General features: G+C 41.0%; 1 protein-coding gene across 2 annotated transcripts in view; it reads left to right on the top strand.

Annotated features, from left to right (window-relative positions):
• The window catches only part of PTPRG (protein tyrosine phosphatase receptor type G), a 407,666-nt gene that overhangs the window by 350,470 nt on the left and 33,755 nt on the right, over positions 1 to 23,441 (top strand). For both annotated transcript variants that reach the window (XM_048315233.1, XM_048315234.1), the window contains one exon: positions 13,914 to 14,005. In XM_048315233.1, the coding sequence (XP_048171190.1) occupies positions 13,914 to 14,005 (92 nt within the window). The remainder of the gene's footprint in view (positions 1 to 13,913; positions 14,006 to 23,441) is intronic.

Below are 23,441 nucleotides of genomic sequence, written 5' to 3'. Positions count from 1 at the left end.
ATGAGAATGAGAATGTCTGAAGTCCTGGTTACAATACAATAAATCATCTTCTGCACTGAATATTCTAATTGTCACTAACCAATCTAATACAAGATACAAATCCTATAGCATTTACATACAGCCTATAAGAGTTCTTATATTACCATAGAGTGTTACATCTTAACTTCTAAAAACTACTCTTTGGACCCCTTCTGCTGAGCTAGTAGGGTCTGCTCTGACCCTTGGACCTGTTTGCAAGCAGAGGGTATTGTTCCATCAAGAGGGGATTACTTCAGTCGGCCATACCATTGTTTTCTAGTTGTTCAGTAACTAAGACCTGGTATTTCAAAAGTGGCTTTCATTTCGATGTTGCCTGTAGTTTTCATATTCCCAAAATCTTTTGTCAGGCAATCATATTTCCAAGGCTTTCCTGTTTCATCTTCCCCAACAATACCTGCCTTATTATTTCAGTTTGTTGTGTTGGGTTTTGTTTTGCTTTTTAATAAAAGCTTGGAACATAAATGTACCAAAATGGTAAGTGTCTGCCCATTGATACAACTCCTTATTTTTGAAGCATTCATTGTGCTGTTTCAATCAGGGAGTAAATGGGTTTGCTTTGCAGGCTCAGAAGAGCAAACTGCAAATGCTGGTTTAGTCAGTTAAGGCTGAGTCTGGACTTTATCCACAGAACCAACGTTTGGACAACAGCAAAACAATATTCTCCTGGTCATGATACTCGTTACAGGCTTCATACTCGTATGAATGAACTGGTTTTCACTACTTTCCTCACTTTTAGGTAGAAACAAGCCTTTTAACTTAAAAGGGCTTTTCCTGCAACCTATTTATTCTTCATCAAGCTTTTCTGTAGGTCTTGCATGACAGAAGTTGAAGTCATGTTTTCTGCTACTACCTTGTCTCCCTACAACTGTACAATTGTCCTGTGTCCTTGTTCTAATTTTGGGAACCTGGAGGGGAAGGGAGAGAATGATGAACAGCTTAACAAGCACCAAGGACATTTACTTGGTTTACATCTGCCACACGTATTCTGAACATGATTATGGTATTGAGGCATTTATAAACTTTATTAGCAATAATTCCTTATTATAAAAAATTAATACTAATTAGTAATTAAAGCCCACCACTTGCGTGCACAAATCACCATAGTTTGACTTGGGTGCTATTTAATACTGGATCTATCTAGGCAAAGCAATTGTATCTCTGTGGAGATCAATCCTAAAGAATAAAAGAGATGAAAAGATTTTTAAAACAATTTGAGCAAAGAAAAGATTGTCTTATTTTTCCTGAGACTATGGAAATAAAGTTTCTGCTTTCTAAAGGAAAATATAAAAATTAGGAAATTTGCAAATGGAAATTAGCCTGTGTTGGTCTTCGTCTTTATTTGTATCATTAAATGCCGTCTTTAATTAGCATATATATTATTCATGTTTCAATATAATCCATTTTGTAAGTCCAAGTTCAAATATAAAAATCAAAGTGGGCTTGATGGACCCTATTGTTCACATGCAAAGCAGTTAACATAGATGTAAAGATACGAGGTGAATTGAAACATCCATATTTCATAAGGACACAGTCTACGTTTTCTGAAATTATGGCTTGAACTCTTATTTTTAACTTTTTCTCATTTGCATACATATTACTCCCTGTTTAAATGATGTGTTAATTCTATTCATTAGACTTCAGTGAATGCTTCTGACTCTCCTGATAATCAAGCACAGGTCCCTGGAAAGCAAATTATGGACTTTCGCGTTGCAAAACCCATTGTAAACGTGACATTTATCACTGCAAAGCCAACTTCTGTGGAGCACTTGGCTGCAGTCAGGAGGGCAGAAGCCTTTTTCTTCTGCTTATGGTAATGATCGTCATCTGTGAATAAGGAGCTGAGTCCAGGTCCCTGATGGCTCTTCAGAAATGGTTGGGCACTTCACAACTGCTCCACAGTCTTGATGGTAAAAATGCCAGTTCAGCTCTTTGAGGGAATAATTTGACTCATGTCCTCACCCAAACAGCTTGAAGAAAATGGGTGATCAGGAATTTTCTGTTCCATATAATGTGATGGTGGAGACAAGGATGGGGGGACCTAGAGGGGCTGTCAGAGCTGGAGCCTGCAGCTTTGGCTTTGCTGTGCTTCCAAAATATGCTTGTACTTCAAAATCTGGAAGAAGAGAGCCCTGAAAGCAAAAGCACAAAGGTGACAGCAGTACAACAGGAGTCTGTTCTCCTTTCTCTGGTTTACTGAGCAATACCCTGTAGTGAATGTGGGAAGAATCTGTGGGAAGAAAAGCGGCAGTGAAATAATATTGGAGTTGGTGTCTGCTATTGCATATTGATTTGTCAAGGCTATGTGAATTCATCTCCTTAATTTTCAGTATAAAAGCATTGTTATCCCAGTAGCAAACTCGAGGTGATAATTTTGGAAGGTTTTATGTTGATAGGGTGAGCCCTGAGTGGTGCCACACAGGGAGTTGCTGTGTGTGCTCTGATTAATAAAAGAATTGATGGGGAAAAGAAAGATTCATATTGGCATCTCTGTGAGGAAATGCTTGACATCATTAAAAGTCCATAAGTATAGTTTCCGTCTGTTTTTTTGCAGAGCCTGGACCTTTTCAAAAGCAGTGCTGATGTGGTGCAGGGAATTAGTTGAGGTCTTTGTGATAGCAGAAGGTGGGAGTTCAGCATCCCTGGTTTTGTTAGCCACAGAGCTACGGAAAACAAGTTCCCTGTTGTATAGCTTAAAGATACAGGTGGAGACTAGTAGAAAGAGACCTGTTGTCCCTGCAGCTTAATTTTATTCCAAGTGCACAGAATAAGAGAGCGGAAGAGAAGAAATCATTGCATTTGATACACATTCTCAGCAGCTGCTTCATCTCCCTGTGTCTGGCTGTGTAATGTCACTCTCAGGATCTTTCTGCATGAGAAACAGCTGGGCACTGCTGAGCACAGGAGAAGTGATCACACTTCACCAGCCTTTGAGAGAACCCAAGCTGCAGCTGGGCCCATGGGGCAATGAAAAGTCTGTGTGTTAGTGAGACTGTGATTTCAGTGAGTTGCAGTGCTGTCTGTAGGGTCTGAGCTTGCACTTGGTTCCTCCTTCCTTACCAATACTTTCTTGTGCTGCAACTGTGCAAGGGAATCCCTGAGCTTTACACCAGTATTTTTGAAGCACTTAAACCCATCTGCCGCCCTCTCCTCCTTCACTCCCTGGACAGTGAGTGTTGAGTCCAGTGGGGCTTCTGCACTGTAAAGCTGGTACAGGCTGTGCTAGTTTCCTGTGTGATGAGCACAGAAGAGGATTCTGAGGAAAAGGGACTTTAACCTTAGCCCAGGGTTTAAGGTTGTCCACAGTTCTCAATTTCCTGGTTTGGGTTTTGTTTGTCTTTTATAAACCTGGAAAGTAGGCAGCTCACCTCTTTGGGGAAAAGAGGCAGGGGATAAGCGTTTTTTCCCTTGGTGTGCCAGATACAGCAACTTCCCATCCCAGGGAGAGATGTATTGTCAACCTCACTCCTTATTTCATTCTGGTGACTGGATTAACATTAACATTGTCATTGCTCTCCACCAACCTTTCTGTATTTTCTGAGCTTTCTGAAAAGAATGAGTTAAATACCTATGAGTTGAATGCTTTCTGTTACAATTCATGTTCTGTCTTGACCTTCTTGGCTTCATGTATTTTCCCCTTTTTAAGTTACTAGCTGTGTCTGAGATCTTAGCATCAGTGGGCCATTTTGAGAAATAAATATTAATGAGATGTCTGCTGATAGCATTATGTGGGTAGAAACAAATGCTTTTATAATAAATAGAATTTAATATTAATTGAGTGGTTTGGAGTTAAAGCAGGATATAAAGTGACAAGCTCATGGCACAGCAAAGTGCCCTTTGCAGGAATCCAATTAGAAGAGTGAGCAGCAAATTCTATGCAAACTTGCTATAATCACACGGGGGCAAGACAAGAGTGGAGCGTAATTTCAAGCCTGGGACCTGTCCCCTTGAATGTCTCATGATTTCCCTGAATCAACATTTAGCTACTGTGTGGTGCCAAGTTTGCATTATTCGGCTTTTTCCTGGTAATGCTGCATCCCATTGCTCCAGTCCTCCCTCTCTGGAGGGAGACAGTATGTTTTGCAATAAAGGACACATCAATTAATGCACTGTTGTGCTACACATGTGTTGGAGAAAAACGACCCATTTGTTAGCCTGCTGAAATTACTTTACACTGAAAATCTTCTGCTGATGTTACAGGCTTTTGCCTGATCACTTGAAGCTGTTACCTTTACCATTTCCTCAATGAGGATGATCAAGAGTTGTCCCCTTTCCAAATTGCGGTGTTTGTTCATGCTTTGGAAAAATAGAAGATTTGCTGAGATGTGTTGTAGATAAATTGCTAAGTCCTGCCTCAAGAAACCAAGTGCAGTTGTCAGATATACCCTGTGTTATAAAGAGTGATGTAAAGTGTTCATTGGGTTTGAATTGTTCAAAAATAATTTCTCTAAATATTATGTATTGTTTTCATCTGGCAGATGGAGTTGCAGAAGCTGCTGTAGCAAGAGTTTGTTTGTGGCATTTCAGACAACCTGGGTATTGTGTGAAATTGTCTTAGCAAGCCTCTAAAAGGAGGGTGCAGAATGTAAAATGAGGGTGTAGGAGTGATAGCTGGGGCAGTGATTCCAGGCTGATGGAGAAGCATGTGGGAAAAAAAAAAAAAACAACAACAAAAAAAAACCAACAAGGAGCAAGTCAATTTATCCATTCTGTCAAAATGGCTACGATCAGCCAGGAGGCAAATGAATAAACAGATCAACAAGTATTTCACACTTGTGTGTTCTCGAAAGGAAATCACAGATCTGAAACCAAATGTCTGGGACAAAACTACCAGAAATAGTGGCAAAATACTCTGCTGTTTAGTCTGCATTTTAAACATTTTTAGCTCACAAAAGTCCTTGAATTAAAGCACTAGAATAAAGCAGGAACTTGTTACTATATTTCCCAGATATGAGCAGAGATGAAAATAGTTGGGGTGGGTCTAACGGCAGGACCTCAGCCCCTACTGGAATCTCCCTTTGCTGCACACCTGAATGTGTCTGGCTGGCCATGGTGATGGTGAATGGCTCCTGTCTTTTCTTCTCCGAAGCTCACAGTCTGATGGCAGCCAAAGCACCACCAAAGATCACATCAGAACATGGAAATGAAATGCATGAATACAGCCGGAGGAAAATGGATGTGGATTGCTTAGAGGTGCCCGGGCTGAACAGCTCACCTGGAAGCAGACATCTGCTGTGTTCCTCCAGGACACTGTGTCTGCCAGAGCAGCCATGGCCCTTCCTGAGCTTCAAGAAAAGGAAATGCAGAGCCAAGAGCTTATGTTTCATTACATATCTGCTTTGTGCATCCAGGCACAAAGCATCAAGGCACTGAGCAAGTGCCTTGTGCATCCAGGCACATTTCTTCATACATTAAGAAACACGTTTTTCCTAAGATGGGAACTGCAGTTCTCATGGGGTTTTTTTCTCCTTTTCCCCAGTCCCACATTTATCAACACTGAAAGGTTATCAAGAGCTTTAAAAATACAGGTTTAAGCTTTAGAAGTAGTGCAACTAAAGAGAACAGTCCATAAGTAGAAAATACATTAAACTGTATCTGGTGTTAAGGGCTCTAATAATTAACACAGGTTGGCTGAATTTCTCCTGTTTTGCTTGTCTGCAATGAACTTTTGCCTTGAACCAAAACGTTCTGCCCCAGTGATGAGTAGCTGTTTCTACACAGTGATTAAGACAACAGGAAAGCAATGGTTTCTTTGCCTGAGTGTGTGCCTAGTGCAAAAGAGTTTGTCATGAGAATGAAAGCAGTTTCTAGTTTTCTGTTTCTAATTTTCAACATAATTTCAACTGATTTTTTTAAAGGGAAAATCTCTTCTATGTCTGTTACTTTATGATTTTTCAATTCTTGACTCTTCCATGTAATTAGAAGCCTGTTAGTAGACATTGTGGTAACTTTCCTGATATGCCTCATACTTTGAATCCTTTTTGTTTAATAAATGTGTATTTCCTTGGCACTAAAATTCAAGAAAGTAGCTGTTTCTTACTGAAGTGGCCAGTGAAAAAAGCCCACCTTCCAAATACTCAGTGATTAGGAGAGAAAGGAAATAATCCCTCTTTTAATATTTATCTTGGCCCCAAATAAGCTAAACATGAATTATGTCCAGCACTGTTGGGAATTCTTTCTAGTTCTCCCATGCAGCTTTAGTCCAGGTGCACATGGACACGTTTGTTGAGAAAGATGAAGCTTCCCACTGAGTATTTAATTACATTTAACAAACTGGCATTTCTTCCTGAAGATGGGCAGGGACATCAAAACTGAAGAACAGGCTGGGCCTAAATTTTTGCAAGACTTCTGTGTTAGATCTCAGGCTGAGGCTTGGGATACCTAAAGTATCTGTCAATTGAATGTTCTGATATCCCATTTGGAGGAAGAAAAGAATATTTTTTGTAAAGGCAATAGCAGAGCTCTTCTGTTTTGAGAGTAATTAGGTGGGAGTAATTAGGGACATTTATGTAAATATTCCAAAGAGACTGCTGTCTCTCTGTTTCTGTTGTCCTCTCCTAGGTTGGATCATCTCTGTTTTGGTTTTCTTATAACACTGTTTCCAATCCAATACACTTCACATTTAAAATTACCTGCATTTTAACCTCCCAGTGTGTGACCCTGTTTTTATTCATTCTTTTGCTAAGATTCATCATCCCAAAGGGAATTCATGTCCTGAAATGATAATATCAAGTATGCCAAATTTTGAGATCTTGGAGGTGCTACTAAAAGCTCCTCTCTAGTAAGAGGCAATTGTCATTGATTGCTGTGGCTCTTGTGATTGCAGAACAGCTCTTCACTTGCTTAAATCCAGCTTTCTTTTATGAGAAGTTTTAAGTCTCCTTTTTAATATTACATGATGTTTTGGGTGTTGGAAGCACACATCTTATAGGAAGTGCCTGAGGTATTATTTGATTGGAAAAGGCATGTCTTTGTTTTCCTCTGTAATTTTCTAGCCTTTGTTATGAATGTTGCATTACATAAATGTTGGCTCAGGGAGAAGAAAATGAGTATGTCAGGCTTTCCTTTGGTTTTTAAAGCTGCGCCTCATCTTTAAACCATTTTAAGATACCACCTAGAGGTATGTCTACCATATTTTTGCCTGAAGACATTAAAGTTCTGAGTGGTAGTACATATAACCAAGGAGCTTGTTCTCTTGCAGTAGAAAATACTGATGAGTAAACCCATTCAGTCATCTGTGAAAGTGCTGACTGTATCCAAGGCAGCTGTTGTGAGTATTGATTCAAGCAGGAGGGGAAGGTCTGGTGCCTGTGGCCCTGTCAGAGGTCACCAGGAGAGAATTAGCTACCAAGTGTCACAGGGCCAAGTATCATCACAAATAAGGTTTCACCATTGCCTTCGCTGTTCTCCAGGGACACCAGGATGATGGGACAAGGAAGCGTGGAAAACATTTGTGCTGAGTTAAACTAAGACTTATCCAGTTATGATTTGCAATTAAAGAGCTTTCTAAGTGCATTTCTGCACTGGCCTCCTGGGTGCTCTCTGGTCACACAGCTGGTGAAGGGGGAGGACACGAAGGCAGCTCATGGGGGTATTGTCATTTCTTAACTGTTTAATCATTTGAATACCCTTCTAAAAATTATTATGTCTCATATAATGCCTGAGTTCAATACTATATGTGATAAAATGGGTGTCTGGTCTGTGGTGCAGGATATGATCTCAGAGGATTGGGAGAAGACAATTTTTAGTTTTGTGGAGAGCTGTGTAGTCAGCTGGCAAATTTAGGACATAAATACTAAATTAGCTGTCATTTTGTGTCAGAAATCCCCAGTCTTGTTTGCAGATTAGTTTTTCAACTAGACAATTTTTCTAGTGGTGAATTCTTCAGTACAAATACTGTCTTAAAGTTTTGTCCACCTTCTTTTATTTTTTTCCATCTGCCATTTCCCAGTCTTTTTCCTGTCTTTATTTCCCTATGATACTGCAGAATGTTGTGGTTGGACTGGTGATTAGCATTTGGAGCCTTTTGTGGACCTGTCTGAGTCAACTCCCTAATGTGAAAAAGCACTTGTCCTTGCACAGAGGAAGTCCCCTGAAAGAGACAATCTACTTCTCACTGTTCTAAGATAACATGCCAAGGGCTTGGGATGCCATGCACTTCTGAAAACTACCTATGTACCATCCACACCTCTCTGGGTACCATATCTGTGTGATGCTTAACACTGCTCAAGAATATTTCAGGCAGAAATTGCTTTGTGGGGAGAAGGAAAGTGGTCTTCAGGAACAATCTGCTGGAAAACCTGCATTATTGTAGGGAAATTTTCCTCCTTTATCAGCTTTCCTTTATCCTCTTGGTTTTTATGCATTCCTGCTTTGTACATCCTCCAGTAGCTCCAGTTCGGCCAGCATTTAGTGCCCATGGCACAGGTTCTTTTATAACTTGGCTTTTGAATTCTGGTCATTAAGTGTTAAGACCTGTGAAGGAAAATAATTGTAGAAAATAAGGGCAATATAAGCCATTTTCTGGCCAAAAAAGAGTAAATGCAGATGCCCCTCTGATTCAATGAATGTAATATCACTGCTCCATGCGGATGACTTACTCATATTCATAAGATCTGCTTTTTCATGTGGTTTTCTCTCCTCTTTTTCTTCTTAATGCTTGAGTCAGTTTTATTGCTCATAAAAATCAGTGACTGATGACCCCAGCTAGAGCAGTGCAGACTGCAGACAGCTGTTGTCCAGGCTCCCATCCACTGCTCTGCTGGTGACATGGTCATGATTTGCAGCGCTTCTGTTGTTCCGAAGTCTGTGCTCTTTTCTGAGGAGTCATTGCCAGTTCTGACAGTGACAAATGCTTGCCAAGGAATAGTGAAGCTAGTTTAAAGTGCAGAGCCATGTGTTGACTGCATACATGCCCTGTTGTTGGTGCCAGCAGAAACCAATCTTAATTGTGTCTCCTGAAAAACATGCAAAACAATTCAACAGGAATCTGAAGCAGCTTTTCTTCTATTGAAAGTGAGAATGAATGTACAGTGGTAGTGAAAGGGGATCATTTCCTGTCCTTGCATCCTTGTTTGGGAGTTAGTTGCAGACACCCCCATAATGGAGGAGCATGGGAAATGAATGCCTGTATCCAGGTTGCATTTGATAAAGACTAAGCCATGTCCTGTGCAGCCTGGTTTAGAGGGCCCTTACAGATGCTGGTCTGATTCTTATTCCATCTTTCCTGTTCTTCTCACCAGCTAAAAACTGTATGTAAAAGTCTGTATGGCTGCAGGGACTGTTGGCCTCTGTTAACAAATGTACCTTCTGCAGAGGTTCTGTCTGTGGCAGGCTGCTTCTGGAGGAAGGGTGCCTGAAGGACAAGATTGGCCCTGCTCCGACAGTAGTGAATCGGCCTGCAGGACCCTTTCAAGCCATCTGCCCCTGAATTGGTCATCCTTTCGCAGGTAATGACCCAGGAAGAGAGCCTAGAGCTCCTGGATGCTAGTACAGAAATAAAGTAATATAAATCTGGCTGGCCTTGGAGAGGGAATACGCACTGCTCCAGCCAACATCAACACCTGGAAGAAGGGCAAGTGAACAAGGAGCAATGAATGTGCTGGTTGCTTCAGTGAGAGGCAGGGCATGGCTCTTGGGTGTCCCCAGAATGTGAAACATTCCCCTTTGGTTTTTCCTGTGTTCAACCACTGCCCTGGTGACTCCAGCCAGCCACTGCAGAGGCAATCACTTGTCCCTTGCTATAATCCTGGCTCCTTCTCTCCCTGCCCCGGCTGCTCCAGAGCACACAGATCCCACCTGTCGTCACAGATCAGGGGATGCTGCCTGTGCTAGAGCTAGTAAGGAGGAGTAAAGGCCAGGCGCTGCCCTCGGAGCAATTCCCAGCACTCCCATTGGCTGCAACCGAGCTGTGTTTGTATTGGAGGCAGTATTAACACTGAGGCATTACCTTCTACACGAAAATAAGATGCATCCATGCTTTCAGGCCATTATGTGACCTAGTTCTCCCTCTTGCTTTTAGAGGAGTATAAAGGAGAAGCTGCTTGAGCTTTAGTAACTAATAACCAAGGAAACCTGTTTGAAGTGTCAAAATCTCACAAGGCATCTCTTCTTTTACAGAAGTTAATCTGTTATTTTGCTCAGCAGAGATGGAACAAGCATTTAACCCAGTTAATCAGGACCATCTCTTGGCATATTTTTATGCTTTTATCTTAGTAATAAGGTGCTGCTGCTCTGGGCTTTGCATCCTGTTAGTTTGCTTTAGTAATTCACAGCCAGTATCTCTGCAGAAAGATTCAGGGCAGGGGGATGCTCTCCCTCACATTGTCTTTGCATTCCAGACCCTGCCTCTGCTGCTTCTCTGGGGAGATGCTAATCTTGCATTGTTTTACTTCTGCATTTGGGTCCATATGTGACAACTGTGTGTCTGATCACCACAATCTCGCACAGTTATTGTACCCCAGGGAAAGAGAGCCACAAAAACATATGGGGCTAGAGAAAATGGTGTGCTTCACTGCTCATGGGCATATTTCAGAGACAACAGACTGTTTGGTATTTCACAGAAAAGGTATGGCTCCTCGAAATACTTTGAAAGTGAAATCAAGGTTGTGATCTGTTTTTCCTCAACCAGTGCTGCAGAAATACAGTAATTATTCTAAAACTAGTGTTTCAGTTGTTAAGATTTTAACAATCACTTATGCCATGACGATCCCAGTTGTGCATTCACTATGGACTCCTTCTATTAGGAAGAAAGGCCTGTTATTTTTTTCTGCTGACAGTGTTGGTTTCCTGAGCAAAGGGACACACATATGCGAACACCCACCCATGTATACACACTGGGGTTAAAAGTTACAGACTGAAGTGCTCATGTGAAAATAGGTGTAGATTTGCACCTTGCGTAGCCCTTTATCCACTCCCCTCTCTCCCCTCTCTGGTGGCTCGAAACAAGCAATTTCCTGCTTTCATCCTTTTCCTTTATCCAGCCCTCCCCATGTACACACTCAGATTTACTGCAGCCTCTTGTAGCCTTAGCAACTGCTGCCACTTAAGGTTTGTATCTGGAGGAAAAGGTAATGGGGAGGGGAAATTCCAGGGGATAGAAAGGAGCATCCTAAAATGGGGGTGGAGGCAGATACTGAATTGTCTGAAATGCCTCTCAGTAGCCTTGATGGCAGCTATCAGTATTTATTACTACAAACCAGACATGAGTTTCCAGAAGGCTCTACTTGGGACCAGGTGTTTCCTTACTCAGGAAGAATGGGCATTATACAAACTGGAGTCATCTACCTGGCACCCTGAGATGTGTGTTCCCCCTGGAGCTGCACAGAGGAAAGATGTCAGCATGGGAAACAGATCCAGTAAGCAGAACTTGCTGGAAAATTCATCCAGCGAGTTTGTTAAACCCATAAAAGATCTTTAAAGATCTGAGACACAGAAGGAGTCACCAGGACAGGGATGCAATGTCCTGTGTGCAGTGAGCTCAGCTGTAAAGGCTAAACTTAGAATATTTACAGCTATTATGAGCGAGTAGAGAAAAAAAAAAAAAGTTTGACAGACAGGCCTTCACCTAACATGCCAGAATCCAGTACTGTAAAGTAATGAAAGTGCTGCATTACATATGTACATTAGACAAGAGTGTGATGTTTGTGACTCGGTGTCTTGCAAAACAGCTGCAGAAAGTGTTCCAGGACTAAAATGCAGAATTTTTAATTACATTAAGGATTGTAGCAAACTTTACTATGTGAAATATTCATTTAAGACATTGTGCTCAGCAGAGTTGCTCTGGGCTGGGTATTCAGCTATTGCCATCAAGGGCCTTAAAATATTGCACAGTATGATTATCTGACACAATTACATGTTTTCAGGCTATTAAGAAAAAGCCATCTCATGACTGTGTATAAAACCATAATGCCAGCCTCTCAGAGCCTCTCAAAATATAAAATAACAAATTAACAAAAAATAAGTGCTTTTCTTCAATATCATCAGCTTTAAAAAATCCTGTAAATCCCTGCATAAAGGTCTGTCTTTTTATCAAACACCTTTTTAAGGTCTTCATTACCAGGAGAAGCCATTCAAGCATTTCCGTAGTATTGACTCAAGGGAAAGAACCCCAAATACATCAAAATCAGGAGCATTTTGCCTGTTTCATATTCATTGTTTCTTCTTTATGTGTGACTGATTTATTCTGCTGTGTGCCCCCAGGGTCTGCATTGTCCAAAATAAAGGCTGCCAAAAAAAAAAATGAGAACAGGGAGCAAGTGGTGAGGTGGGGGGGAGTTCAACCCATGCTTTTAAATGCTGTGAGATTAATGCACATCTTGCATCCTCATGTGTGAATTCACTTTATGGTGTTTCTTAACAAAAGTATACTCACTAAATATATAACTTCAGCAGAATGCAAGACATCATGCCTGAAAGTAGAAAGCTGCTCTCAAGACAGTGACTCCATGCTGTGAAATCCACTCTCTTCTGCTTCTGTATTCTTAAGTTGTACTGGTGCTGCCATAGCTTGTGCTTGCATTACAGAGCACTGTGCCTGTGCATTAGAAAGCACAGATGCACAGAATGCAAGCACCTGTGATAATTTAGATCCTGGTTTCACCTAAGAGACTGGTTTGGTTTTCAGTGACTTTTTTTCTCCCTGGCATGCATGGATGTTGGAAACAAAGGGAGCACAAATGACTTTACCCAAGTGTGCGGGGCTGGCTCTGCTGATGGGCTCTGCATGGAGAGCACAATGCCCGAGTTGCGGAGCAGCAAACTGCAGGAACTGCAAGGCAGCAACTGGGAAGCCACATGTGCAAATATGTTTGAGCAAGGGAACCTGCAGCTTGACAAAGGCACAGTTCACCAGGTCCCCACAAACTTTGCCCAGGTATTGCGGAGCAGCTGAAGGGCGGCAGTGAAGGGGATCTTTCTGCACTGGGGAGCTATTGTTTAGCACCTCGACAGATGAGAACAGACACTTCTCCTGCCACAATAGCTGCTCACACCAAGCAAGACTTATTAAATATTCAGTTCAAGCCTCAAGCAGCTCATTAAGTCAGCAATGAGCAGTGACGTTGGCATTGGAAAACCCTGCCTCAGTCAATATCACCATGCAGAATCTCCCCGGATCTCTTGATGTTATTTTGCTCAGTACGTTTTCTGTGATGACCAGCTTGTGCTCTCTGCTTTGCATTAAATACAGGTAAAAAAGAGTCAGGTGGCTTTAAGTTTGGCTCTTCTTTATAGACCTTTTTAGAGAGGAGTCCTGGGGCCCAAGAGACGTGTCTATTGGATTTTTCTCTACCAGCATATGTAATACAAGTTTGCAGGAGGAAGATGAGATGAAGGTTAAATGGCATTAGTGTTAAAAAGCAAACAAACAAAAAAACCTAATGTTTGAAGGATAACTTTCATGGCAGAACATCATGATATGCAGCAGTTACAGATGCTGTATTACTGGTGGTTGTTACACAGCAGAAACTTTACAGTAAGTGTATTTTCCCTGAAAATTGTGTGTCTTAGGTGGATTTGGGCTTGAATTGTATGCTGAAGGTGTTTCTTGTGTGCAGAGTTTCTTTCTGAATGATGTATTTGAAACCTGTTTTGCAGCCACTAACCTTTATAATTTCATATTCAATAGTACTTAGCAATAATATGTAAGGCATTTATGATGGGTGGATGTCAGATGTCAGTGAATTAGAGCACACCAGAATCTGGAATTAGGATTGTAATTGTAGAAAACAAACGTATCTTTTCACGTATCAATGTTTTAAAATTATAACATCTGAAAGTATGGAACAGAAATGGAGAAACAGAACATGTGCAAAAGTTTTTTCAGAGCAGAGTTTTTCACACCCTGAATCTATTTTTTTTTCTTTTTTCTTTAACAGAAAGTGTTTTCAGACTGCTCATTTCTATGTGGAGGACAGCAGTTCTCCCCGTGTGGTCCCCAATGAAAGTATTCCCATTATACCAATTCCAGGTAAGACGGGCTTAATCTCCTGTGTTTGTACTGCTTGGAGTCTGGTTTAATTACACAAAGAAGAGAAGGTTATGCTTGTGATAAATCCTGGGGTTTTGGTAGAAATTTGTTGTACCTGTGCTGCTTCATTTAATTTAATGTGCTTTGTAATGGGGCTCCGAGTGCCAATAATGTGCTTCGTAATGGGGCTTCGAGTGCCTCTTTTTCTGTAGGCACCTCTCCCACTTTGTCTTAATAGAAATTTCAGAATAACCTTTGCAAAATGTCAAAAACATGAGTAACAGCTCTTGAAAACACTGAGACATTGCATCCAGGGTGAAACCAGCTGCTCCACCAGGGCGGGTTGCAGAGGAGGGATATTCACCTCCACTGCTCTCTTGAGACTGGGGGCCTTGCCTCGACTTTCACTGTGTATAGAGGTGGAGTCTGGGGCTCTCAGAAAGGACAGCGAGACACAGGGATAAGCAAACAATCCTAAGTCCAAAGCCATCTGTTAATTTGGTATTAATGAAGTTACCAAAGGTCAAATTCTCCTCTCAGCTATACTGAGAGTGATGCTGGAAGCAGAGTGTGGTGCTATTCTCTCTTCATGAGGCATTTCCCCTGGAAATTATTAAGTGCAGGATGCTGCTGCCTTGAAGCTGTGATGTTACTGTGGCCTTTGCAGCCACTGCCTTGTTTGATGATGATCATTCTCACAGGCAGAATTAAGATACCAAAAATGTTGTATTGACCTCAGTCTGCTTGTACGTCTTGCTTGAAGGTGTTTTAAGTTTCCTTGTCATAGTCTGTATTTGCATCATTGATCTGGGATTCAATCTGTAGCTGATTAGGTTCATTTTACCAAAAAACATTCAGAGCCTTTTCTGAGACACTGAAGAAACTTGCTTCCTAGAAAAGTGAAAGAGTCCAGTTATATTTTCCTTGATTTTATTCGGTAGACATGTGTGACTTATTTCTAGGAAGAATCTTTCCAAGTACCCATGGGAAGTAGTAAGAAAGGTCAGCTATTACATTCCTGCAGAAAGCGTTAGGCAGTTTGCCTTTCAGTCTGATGCTATACCACTTAAAGAAAATGCACTTTTATTGTCCTCTCTCCTTTCTACTGGAGACTAAAATGCATGTCCTGGCCACCTCATGTCCTTAGCAAGAAGTCATCCTTCTCCTTTAGGGTAACAGGAGGTGACAGGTTTTAATCTTAGACCATCAGTGATTAGTTTTCATAGAAGTACTTAAATAGCTGGAGAACTCCATTCTTCGTACTCTGAAACCAAGAGAAACAAATGCCTGTTGGGACTGCTTGTGGCAGTCAATTCAAAGATCCCACCATGCCTGCTCTCGTGTGTTACCTCCTTGGAGCTTGTGGGGAAGGGGAGGCTGGGCTAAGCTGGACTCTGGCACAGCACTGTCAAAACCCAGGGGGATTATGCCTACAAGGCACTGGGAGGAGAGAAATTCTCCCTTCAGAGAGAAACCTCTTTGGCCAAAGTGTAGTATTTTTACTGCAATTGAGACAATTTTTTCTTAGATAAAAGAAATCAGCAGAAGGCTCCATCTTCTCATGCTGCTGTGTGTGTTATTGAGACAGCAGTTCTTTCCTGTTGCACAGAGATGTTTTGATGGTCAGTCCATTAAGACTGGAGTGCATTCATATTAATTGTAGTGTAGGCTGAAGAAGTTCCATTAAAACCATGCAGGCAGCAGGTACTGTCAGGGCAGCATGTGCACCAGTGCTTCTGCAGCAGCCGTTCTGACACATAGCAGAAAGTGACTAGGAAGAGAACATTGTCTTTTGGGGACATTTCCTGTGACTAGAGTAAGCCAGGCTGTGAGACCACGGCAGCTTTGTGAGAAACATGATGCTACTGTCACTGTTGTGCTCACTGTGGTGTGCTCAGACTCAGTAATGCTGATAAAGAGTTGCTCACTCCTGATAAGGGGCACTGCAGGTTGTGAGGAATAAGACAACTCTTGGTTATTAATTAAAATAATTAAGAGCAATTTATTAAAAGAACAATCAGAAAAAAAAATTGCAAGTACAAAATAATTATAAAGCAAAAAAAAATCCGGACACCTGGAGCAGCTTTGTAATTAAAAATCTGCAAGGATTGCTGATGAGCATTAAGGCACATCAAGAATTGGGCCTTAGAAAGAGGTTTAGTCTAGTTGGATGCAAAAGTGAATCCAACCCTTGAATTCCCAATCTAATGATAACATTTTTATGGATATAAAAGACATACAGAGACACCTGCATGCAGACATCCAGATGGACGGCCCTTAATCTGGAGCTGAATCTTGCCCAGAAAACATTCAGAGAGAATGAACTGATGAATTTGAAGATCTTGACACTGGCATTAAAGCTATTTAGGCCACCAAAAGCCAAATCATGCTCTGTAAGTGCCTCACGCTGTGAGTATTACCTATTACCTGTACAGGGATAATAGTTAATACATGGATACTTTCAGCCATAATGAGGCTCAAAGTTAGTAGAGAAAAATTCCAGCTATGTTGGTTTTTTCCAAAGATGGGAGATACTGCATTGAAAGATCTTGAAGCTCTCTAAGGCATTTTCCTTGTTTGGAGATGTAGAAGAGGGTTGTTTTCCGCCATATACCTGTTGCTAGATGAGAGTCTTCCCTGACATCAGCTGCTGCTCCCACGTAGACAGCCCACTGAAATGCCTTAAGAACATGAAATGACAAAATTCTCTTCTGAACTGTTGGCAACTGATGAAATGATGAGCCTCTGAACTTTTCCTCTGGAAACTGCCGCAGGGTGTGAGAAAGTCTTACTTGCCTTGTTGATACTAGAAGCAAAATGTAAGTGTCATTTTCACAGAAACAAGTTTTTTAAAGTAACCTTGTTAGATTGTGAAACCCCATTCCTACAAGAGGAATTTGACTGTGGAATTGTGCCTCTACCTCCTACAGTTCAGTGGGCCAGCTTCCGCTCTTGGTTAAGAGCAAGCAGCCACACTGATGGCAATTTAGAGCAGTGTGGCTGAAGATGTTCAGCAGGTTTGCCAAGACCCATCTCAGCACACAGTGAGCTTCTGGGCAGAGGGAACTGAGCGGGTCTGAGTTGGCTGGTCCTGGCCCAGGTGTGGCTCTGTCACATGTCTGGGAGCCAGGCACAGCATGGTCCTGACACAGCTCGAGGTTTCAGAAGAGCATTGGTGTTTCTGTTTGCCACTACTCTGCTCCGTGATGTGTTGGCACAATCAGAGGTAGCATTTGTGTTTATTTCTGCACAATGTCCTGCTCTTGTTTCTGCAAACCCTCTGTTTTCTCAGGTCTATGAGTGCTAAATCAGTCTGCCAGCTACCTGCTATAGGCACACAGTACAACTTTTCAGGTGTGAAATCTAAAACAATCTTCTTGCAGAGGAATTATTTTATCCATTTTCTCTTCCACTTCCCTTGACTACGTCCTTAATTATTGTGCAGGAGGCCACATCACCCATAGGTGTGTGCCTATCTGTGCAAATTCTCTCTGAGATCCAAACCTTTATCATTATTCACAATTATCTGCACTGCTTGATCTAGAGAAACACATGACAAAGGTGTTATTAGTAATTGAGTCACCCACTGAATATTATGTCTGAGGTATAAATCTCAACTTGTATAAGCCTTGCACCTAACAGTTATGCATCTGTAATCAATGGCAGATCTCTGAAAACTCCCCTGCCGTTCCACCCAACAAAATTGTTTCTCTGACTCTTCTCTCTTTGCCTCCATGTCAGTTAATTTTGGCCACATACACATCATCTTTTGTGGATACAATATTGCTGCTAGCAAGAATTTGTCTTGCTAGCAGCAATATTGTATCCACAATATTTGGCTGGATAGCTTCTCTAAAACATTTGGTCTGGGCAAGATCTCTCTCAGCAAAGCTGTTCCTGCTTCTGTTTGTTTGGTCTTCTCTTTTGCTGGTCAGTATGTGACTGACTTACTGGATCTTTCTGGACTTGATACTTTTCAGTAGAGTTGGGAAAGTACAACAACAGCAGCATCACAGTTGCAGGCCTGTGTGTTTTGCAACCACAAAACCAAAATGCATCCCCTAGCAGTTCTCATTTCTCCTCCTAGCAAGACCTGCTCCCTGACATCAGTGCAGCTCTGTGCAACTTAGATGATATCGAACAGTGAAATAAATACAAATTCCACTTCTACCCTTCTCCTCTCCTTTGTCTCAGCGTTTTCCTGCTCTTGGGTAGAGTGTTGTTCTGCATCTTGCTGTGACTTTACTGGTTCCTTGCCTAGCCCATGGGTACAATGGATGCTGTGGCACTGATGTCAGTAGAACTTGTGGTGAGATCAGTGTAGAGGTAGTTGAGGCTTGACCTGATGGGAAAACTCTGTGTAGTTTTGACTACAGTCCAGAGAAGCACAAATCATAAAGAACAAAACAGCTGGCCAATGCAGCTGATTGATTTACCATATTTTCTAGAAGTATTTCACATCTTATATTTTTAGTGTAAGTAAAATTTCAGAGATTATGCCGATCATTTCAGGTGTGTCTAGACTACAAGACTTAAGAAACATTTCCCAGTTGTCAGATCATGGTATGTTCAGTTTTAGGTTTAAATGGCAGTACATGAATTTTTTTAACTAGCCATGGAGTTTATTAATAATGTGTTTTAAAAAACTAGTGGCGGAATCTGATGGAGAAATATTTATGCTTCTTCAAGAATGTCTCAGTGTGGGTGCACAAGTCCAGGAAATAGAGGAATAGCAATGAAAAGGTGCTTTGACCACCTCACACCCACCAGGGTGTGAAGGCCAGGGCACCCATGATCCTCTTCCATTTCCCTCTGTCTCCTCATGGTTACAAGGAGTCCCACCATGAGTCCATATTATTAATTCTTAGCTCTTCAGTAACTTGAATAGTGCCTTGAACCTTTCATGACAAATGTCAGTGGTTAGACTTGACGTGTTTTTTACACGCTCAGCTGCTGTGTTCTGGTAGCATCCACCCTCTGACAAACTGTTTTCAATAAGAGACAGTAATGAGTATCTCATTTGACAAGGAAACTGCAGGTTCCCAACACAGGCTTGGTATCTTACTGTTTTCTGCTAAGGTGTGGCTGTCTCAAGTTGCGTACTCAGAGCTAAAGAGCAGAGGCCAGGATACGTCTGCGGTCGTGACAGTGGCAGTGCACTGAGCACAGTGAGCCTTGTGAGGCACAGGAGCTGTGCTAACTGCAGCCAAGGACTTCTTTCTCAAGGGCATGAAGCTCTTCACTGAGCACACAGGTGGTGCTCTTCAGCTGTTTAAGACTTTATTTCTGCTCTCTACTCCCTGTGGATTTATGTTCCAGAACCACATTGTGAATTGTACCTATCTTCAGCTTCAATTAAATTCACGAACACAATATAGTAAACACAGCCATCCTCTGAAGCCAAGAAAATATCAAGGTATTTTAGGGAGCATCCACCTTCCTTTGCTCTGGTACCAACCCTGCTCCTGCAGTAGTACGCTGAAGAATTTATGCTATGATATGTAGTTGTGGTGCTTCAGGTTGAGGCTTCAGGAGTTGGCTACAACACAAAAGAATGTGGTTTTATGGTGGCCATGGGAAATGCAGATAGTTCCTTTTTGGAGAGCTTTCACACTGGGAGGCAGAGCCCTGGAGTTGGATCTTTATGTGCTCAAATGTGAGGCTTGTGTGTAACTGATGGCAGGAACTGGGACCTGAGGATGGAAATGTGTGAGATTAAAATTGTGTTCCTTAGCTCGCAATACCAAATAAGATCATGTTTAATGTATGGGCTAATGAAAAATTCACATTATTTCATTCTCTTGGACTGAAATCGGCTTTTTGCTTAAAGGGAAGAAGTGTATTGCTATTACATTTATAATTAAAAATAACCTAATCTTTGTACAAGCAGATTTAAACTGAGCTCTTATTTTGACACATATAAAATTTTATCATTAGCATCTTTATATTCCTGACTGACAGATGGCTAATAGCATTGTAGTAGATAAAGTTTTGAAGCAAGAGAGATGAATGTAGCTAGATGAATGTAGAATTACACAGGTGATTTTTCATATTCTGCTTTTTCATGTGTCTCCCCTTTATCAGAAACCTGCCCTTCCATTCATTTGACTTGATTATAACAAATAGATAGCAATTATCTTGCTGAAAGGACTCCTGTTTATCTTTCAGCATGCCTGTCTTTCCAGGACTTTTGAATGTGTTCAAAGTGTTTTCCATGCCTTTTCACTTTGAAAGGTGGTTTTTATTAAAAATAGTATTTCATAAACACATAATTACAAAAAAGTGAGCATTAATGAGGAATAGGTCCCCAGTAATCAACTCTTAATGATTTCTTATTCATCTTAATTAATTTTAATTTATAATTTGTCTTTATTATTGAGGTCAGTGACTTTAGGAGGATGCCACCCTTAAGAGATCTTCAGCAGGTATTTTGATGTCCTAGAATGAAACCTACTGCGTAGCCTTTATAGTATTTATGGAGATATGATCTCCACAGAAGGCAGACACCTTCTCAGTACTAGGGTTTTTAATGACTTTTTTTTTAATCATAAATTAGTTGATACTAATCTTATACAAATAAAACTGTTCTTCTATTTCTGGCAATTTTTTATACAGCAAGTAAATGCAATCAGTCAGAAAGATTAGTTATTCCAATTGAAATACAATGGCTGCAGTTGCATTCTTACTTTAAATAGTTATGCAAGGAAAGCCAGTATACTGCAGAATTAAAGGCTCGGACAATGTAAATGTGTATAATTCAACTGCATTAAATCTAAAATGGTTTGAAGAAAACTGGGCACCACCCTGTTTTACATGTGGAGTTACTCTTAGAGCGTAGTATTTGCTTGACTTAGAGCAGGAGCTGGCTATGTCTGTCTGCTCAGACATTTCAAATTCAGTCTATGCCAAAATTTGAGCAGCATGCGAAGTTTCTGGCCCTTTTAAGTATGTGCATTTTGGCATGGATGCTCAATCTGTAGGTTTATATAATTTTGTCTAAGCTTTTCTCTAGAGGTGGACACTTGATCTTAGTGGAATTGATGGGAGTTTTTAATAACCTCTGCTGGGGCAGAATTTTGCCCAACGGTGTGCTGTTCATCCTTGCAGTATTTTATATGATCAGCCACTCTTGTAGAGACAGAATATCACACTCCACATGGTTATTCCTGCTGCCATAGCTCTGCAGCCTTCACTCTGATAAGTATTTTAGCTTATGCAATGGCTGTTAGACTCCATTTTATGTGAAATGCATCCTAAGTATTGATGTTAGGTATTCCAGCTGCTTGCAGAATTTTTCCATCCCTCTTTGGAAAAAGTAAAAAACCCGTGAAACTTCACTAAATGTGGTTAACAATAAATAAATATCTTTTAAAAATCCTGTGATTGCATTCAATGTTCTTTCCAGGAATGGAGAGTAAGAGAGTGAAAGATGAAATAGCATCCCAGGATTGAGTGTTGCTGGGACCAGAAAGGTGCTTGTTTGCTATGGATATGGGAAAGCATTTTTCAGATATGTTATTTTTCAGTGAGGTAAGAGGTCAAATCCAGTCCTGTTACAATCCTACTGGTAGATATTTTGGAAAGACTTTTTTGCAGAAAATGAGAACTCCAAGGATACACTGTTGAGGGTGGATTCTCAAGGACTAATGTCCCTAACCATGTCACTGGTTTAATGATCATCATAAGCCAAGTTAGGTTTGTGCTGCCTTCAGAAAGAGAAGTTTCCCTGCCACTTCGCTATTCTTCATCCCAATGAGTAGGATCAATTCATCTACCCCAACAACAATTAATCCTTCCCCTTCCCCACAAATCAATTTTCTTATCATCAGCCAGATCAGCAGGTGAATTCAGGTCACTGCTCAGCTCCCCAAGCAGGGAGAGGGCAGTAGGAGGATCCCTTAGTTCTTTGGCTGAAGACAGCTGTGAAGAACATGCTGAGAATTGATGGAGGTGCTCCTGGGATGCAGGGATGGCACAGAGCAGTGAGTGCCTGCTGTGGGAGCAGATGGGCCAAGGCACGTGACAGCCATGGCACATGAGTCCAGGTGGCTTAGTAAATGAGAGACTGAAGTGCAGGGACTCACAAACCATCCAAGTAAGTTTTCACGTTAAGGCATAAGATGCAGGGAGTATATTGGATTTAGAAGGCTGGGTAAGGTAATAGCAGAAAAACAGAAAGCATTTATAGACAGAATGAAAGACATGGAGAATTTTCTTACCAAGATTATTTCATGTGTCAAACATCTGGTCTTCAGAAACACCAAAACTCCAAGCTAACTAAAGGTAATATGAGGAAGCACTTTGGTTTTGACCTTCTGCATTAATTCCTGACCCAAACCCATCTATTCCAATACAATGCCACTAAACTATCTGGTGAGCTCTCAGACTATAAATGAATCAAAATGAATCTGAGACCCTATTATGTGGAAATGTCATTTCTGATGGGATATCCAATTTTTCTTTTGAAATTGGCCCCTATTGCTTTAACATTACAAAGGCAGCTTATTAAGTGGGAGCTATGGGAAAATCCTTCCTGGTAGGATTACTAATTATCCGAACTTAAAATGTAACCCTGTTCGAACTGTATTGCTTCTGTACGCTTTGGGCTTCTTTTGAAGGTGTCTGTCTTATGAAGGAATATATTAAGTATTCTGCACTGGCAATTGCCATTTCTTTAAAAAGGAGATGTTAGTAAAGGTTTTCCTTTACAGTCATTTTTTTAAACAAACATGATTTTCTTCTTGGTATTGTCTCTTTGTGGCAGGAAATGAGCTTCCTTGTGCTTCCCTTTGGGTTTATTTGATACTCCTCTCCGGTGCTTGGCTTGGGCCAGCAAGTCAAGATGGGAACTCCACCAATATATGTTAAATATTTAGCACAGAAATTAAACATAATGCCCCACGTGTCAGCTTCAGTACTATCTGATTATAAAAAATATTACTAAAATATTGTCCATCTGAGTATACTTCTTTCTCTGTGTAACACAAAGAGTTTGTACATTATTATGGTGCCAGATTCAGCTCATATTTCATAGTGAAGTAAATCCAGAATCACTTTATTGACACTGATAAAACAGATGGCTAAACCCAAACTAGACAGAAATGTAATTACATCCGCAGTGTTAGAGGTGAAGGTATGTTATTAAAACATTTCCCTCTTCTCTTTGAATAATGTGTAGGTCTTGCAAAATGTGAGGATCACACTGACAATATCAAATGTCACTCCAGCTTCTTGATTGGTGCAAAAGCGAATATGGACAGAACGATGGAGAGCTGCTAATTAGCCATTATAGGATTCTATTAATCTCTTCAATCGACCAAATGAATTACAGTCATTGAAGTCTATTTGCTTTAAGATGGAAAAAAGGCCTAGTCAGCCTTTGGGCTGATGATAGCTAAAGGAAAAGCAGATTCTGTGCATCTAGCTACATCTGTTG

This window comes from Corvus hawaiiensis, chromosome 11 (genome assembly GCF_020740725.1).
Source record: "Corvus hawaiiensis isolate bCorHaw1 chromosome 11, bCorHaw1.pri.cur, whole genome shotgun sequence".
Lineage (NCBI taxonomy): Eukaryota > Metazoa > Chordata > Aves > Passeriformes > Corvidae > Corvus > Corvus hawaiiensis.
Note: the sequence above shows the minus strand (reverse complement) of the source record. Positions and strands in the feature narration are given on the sequence as shown.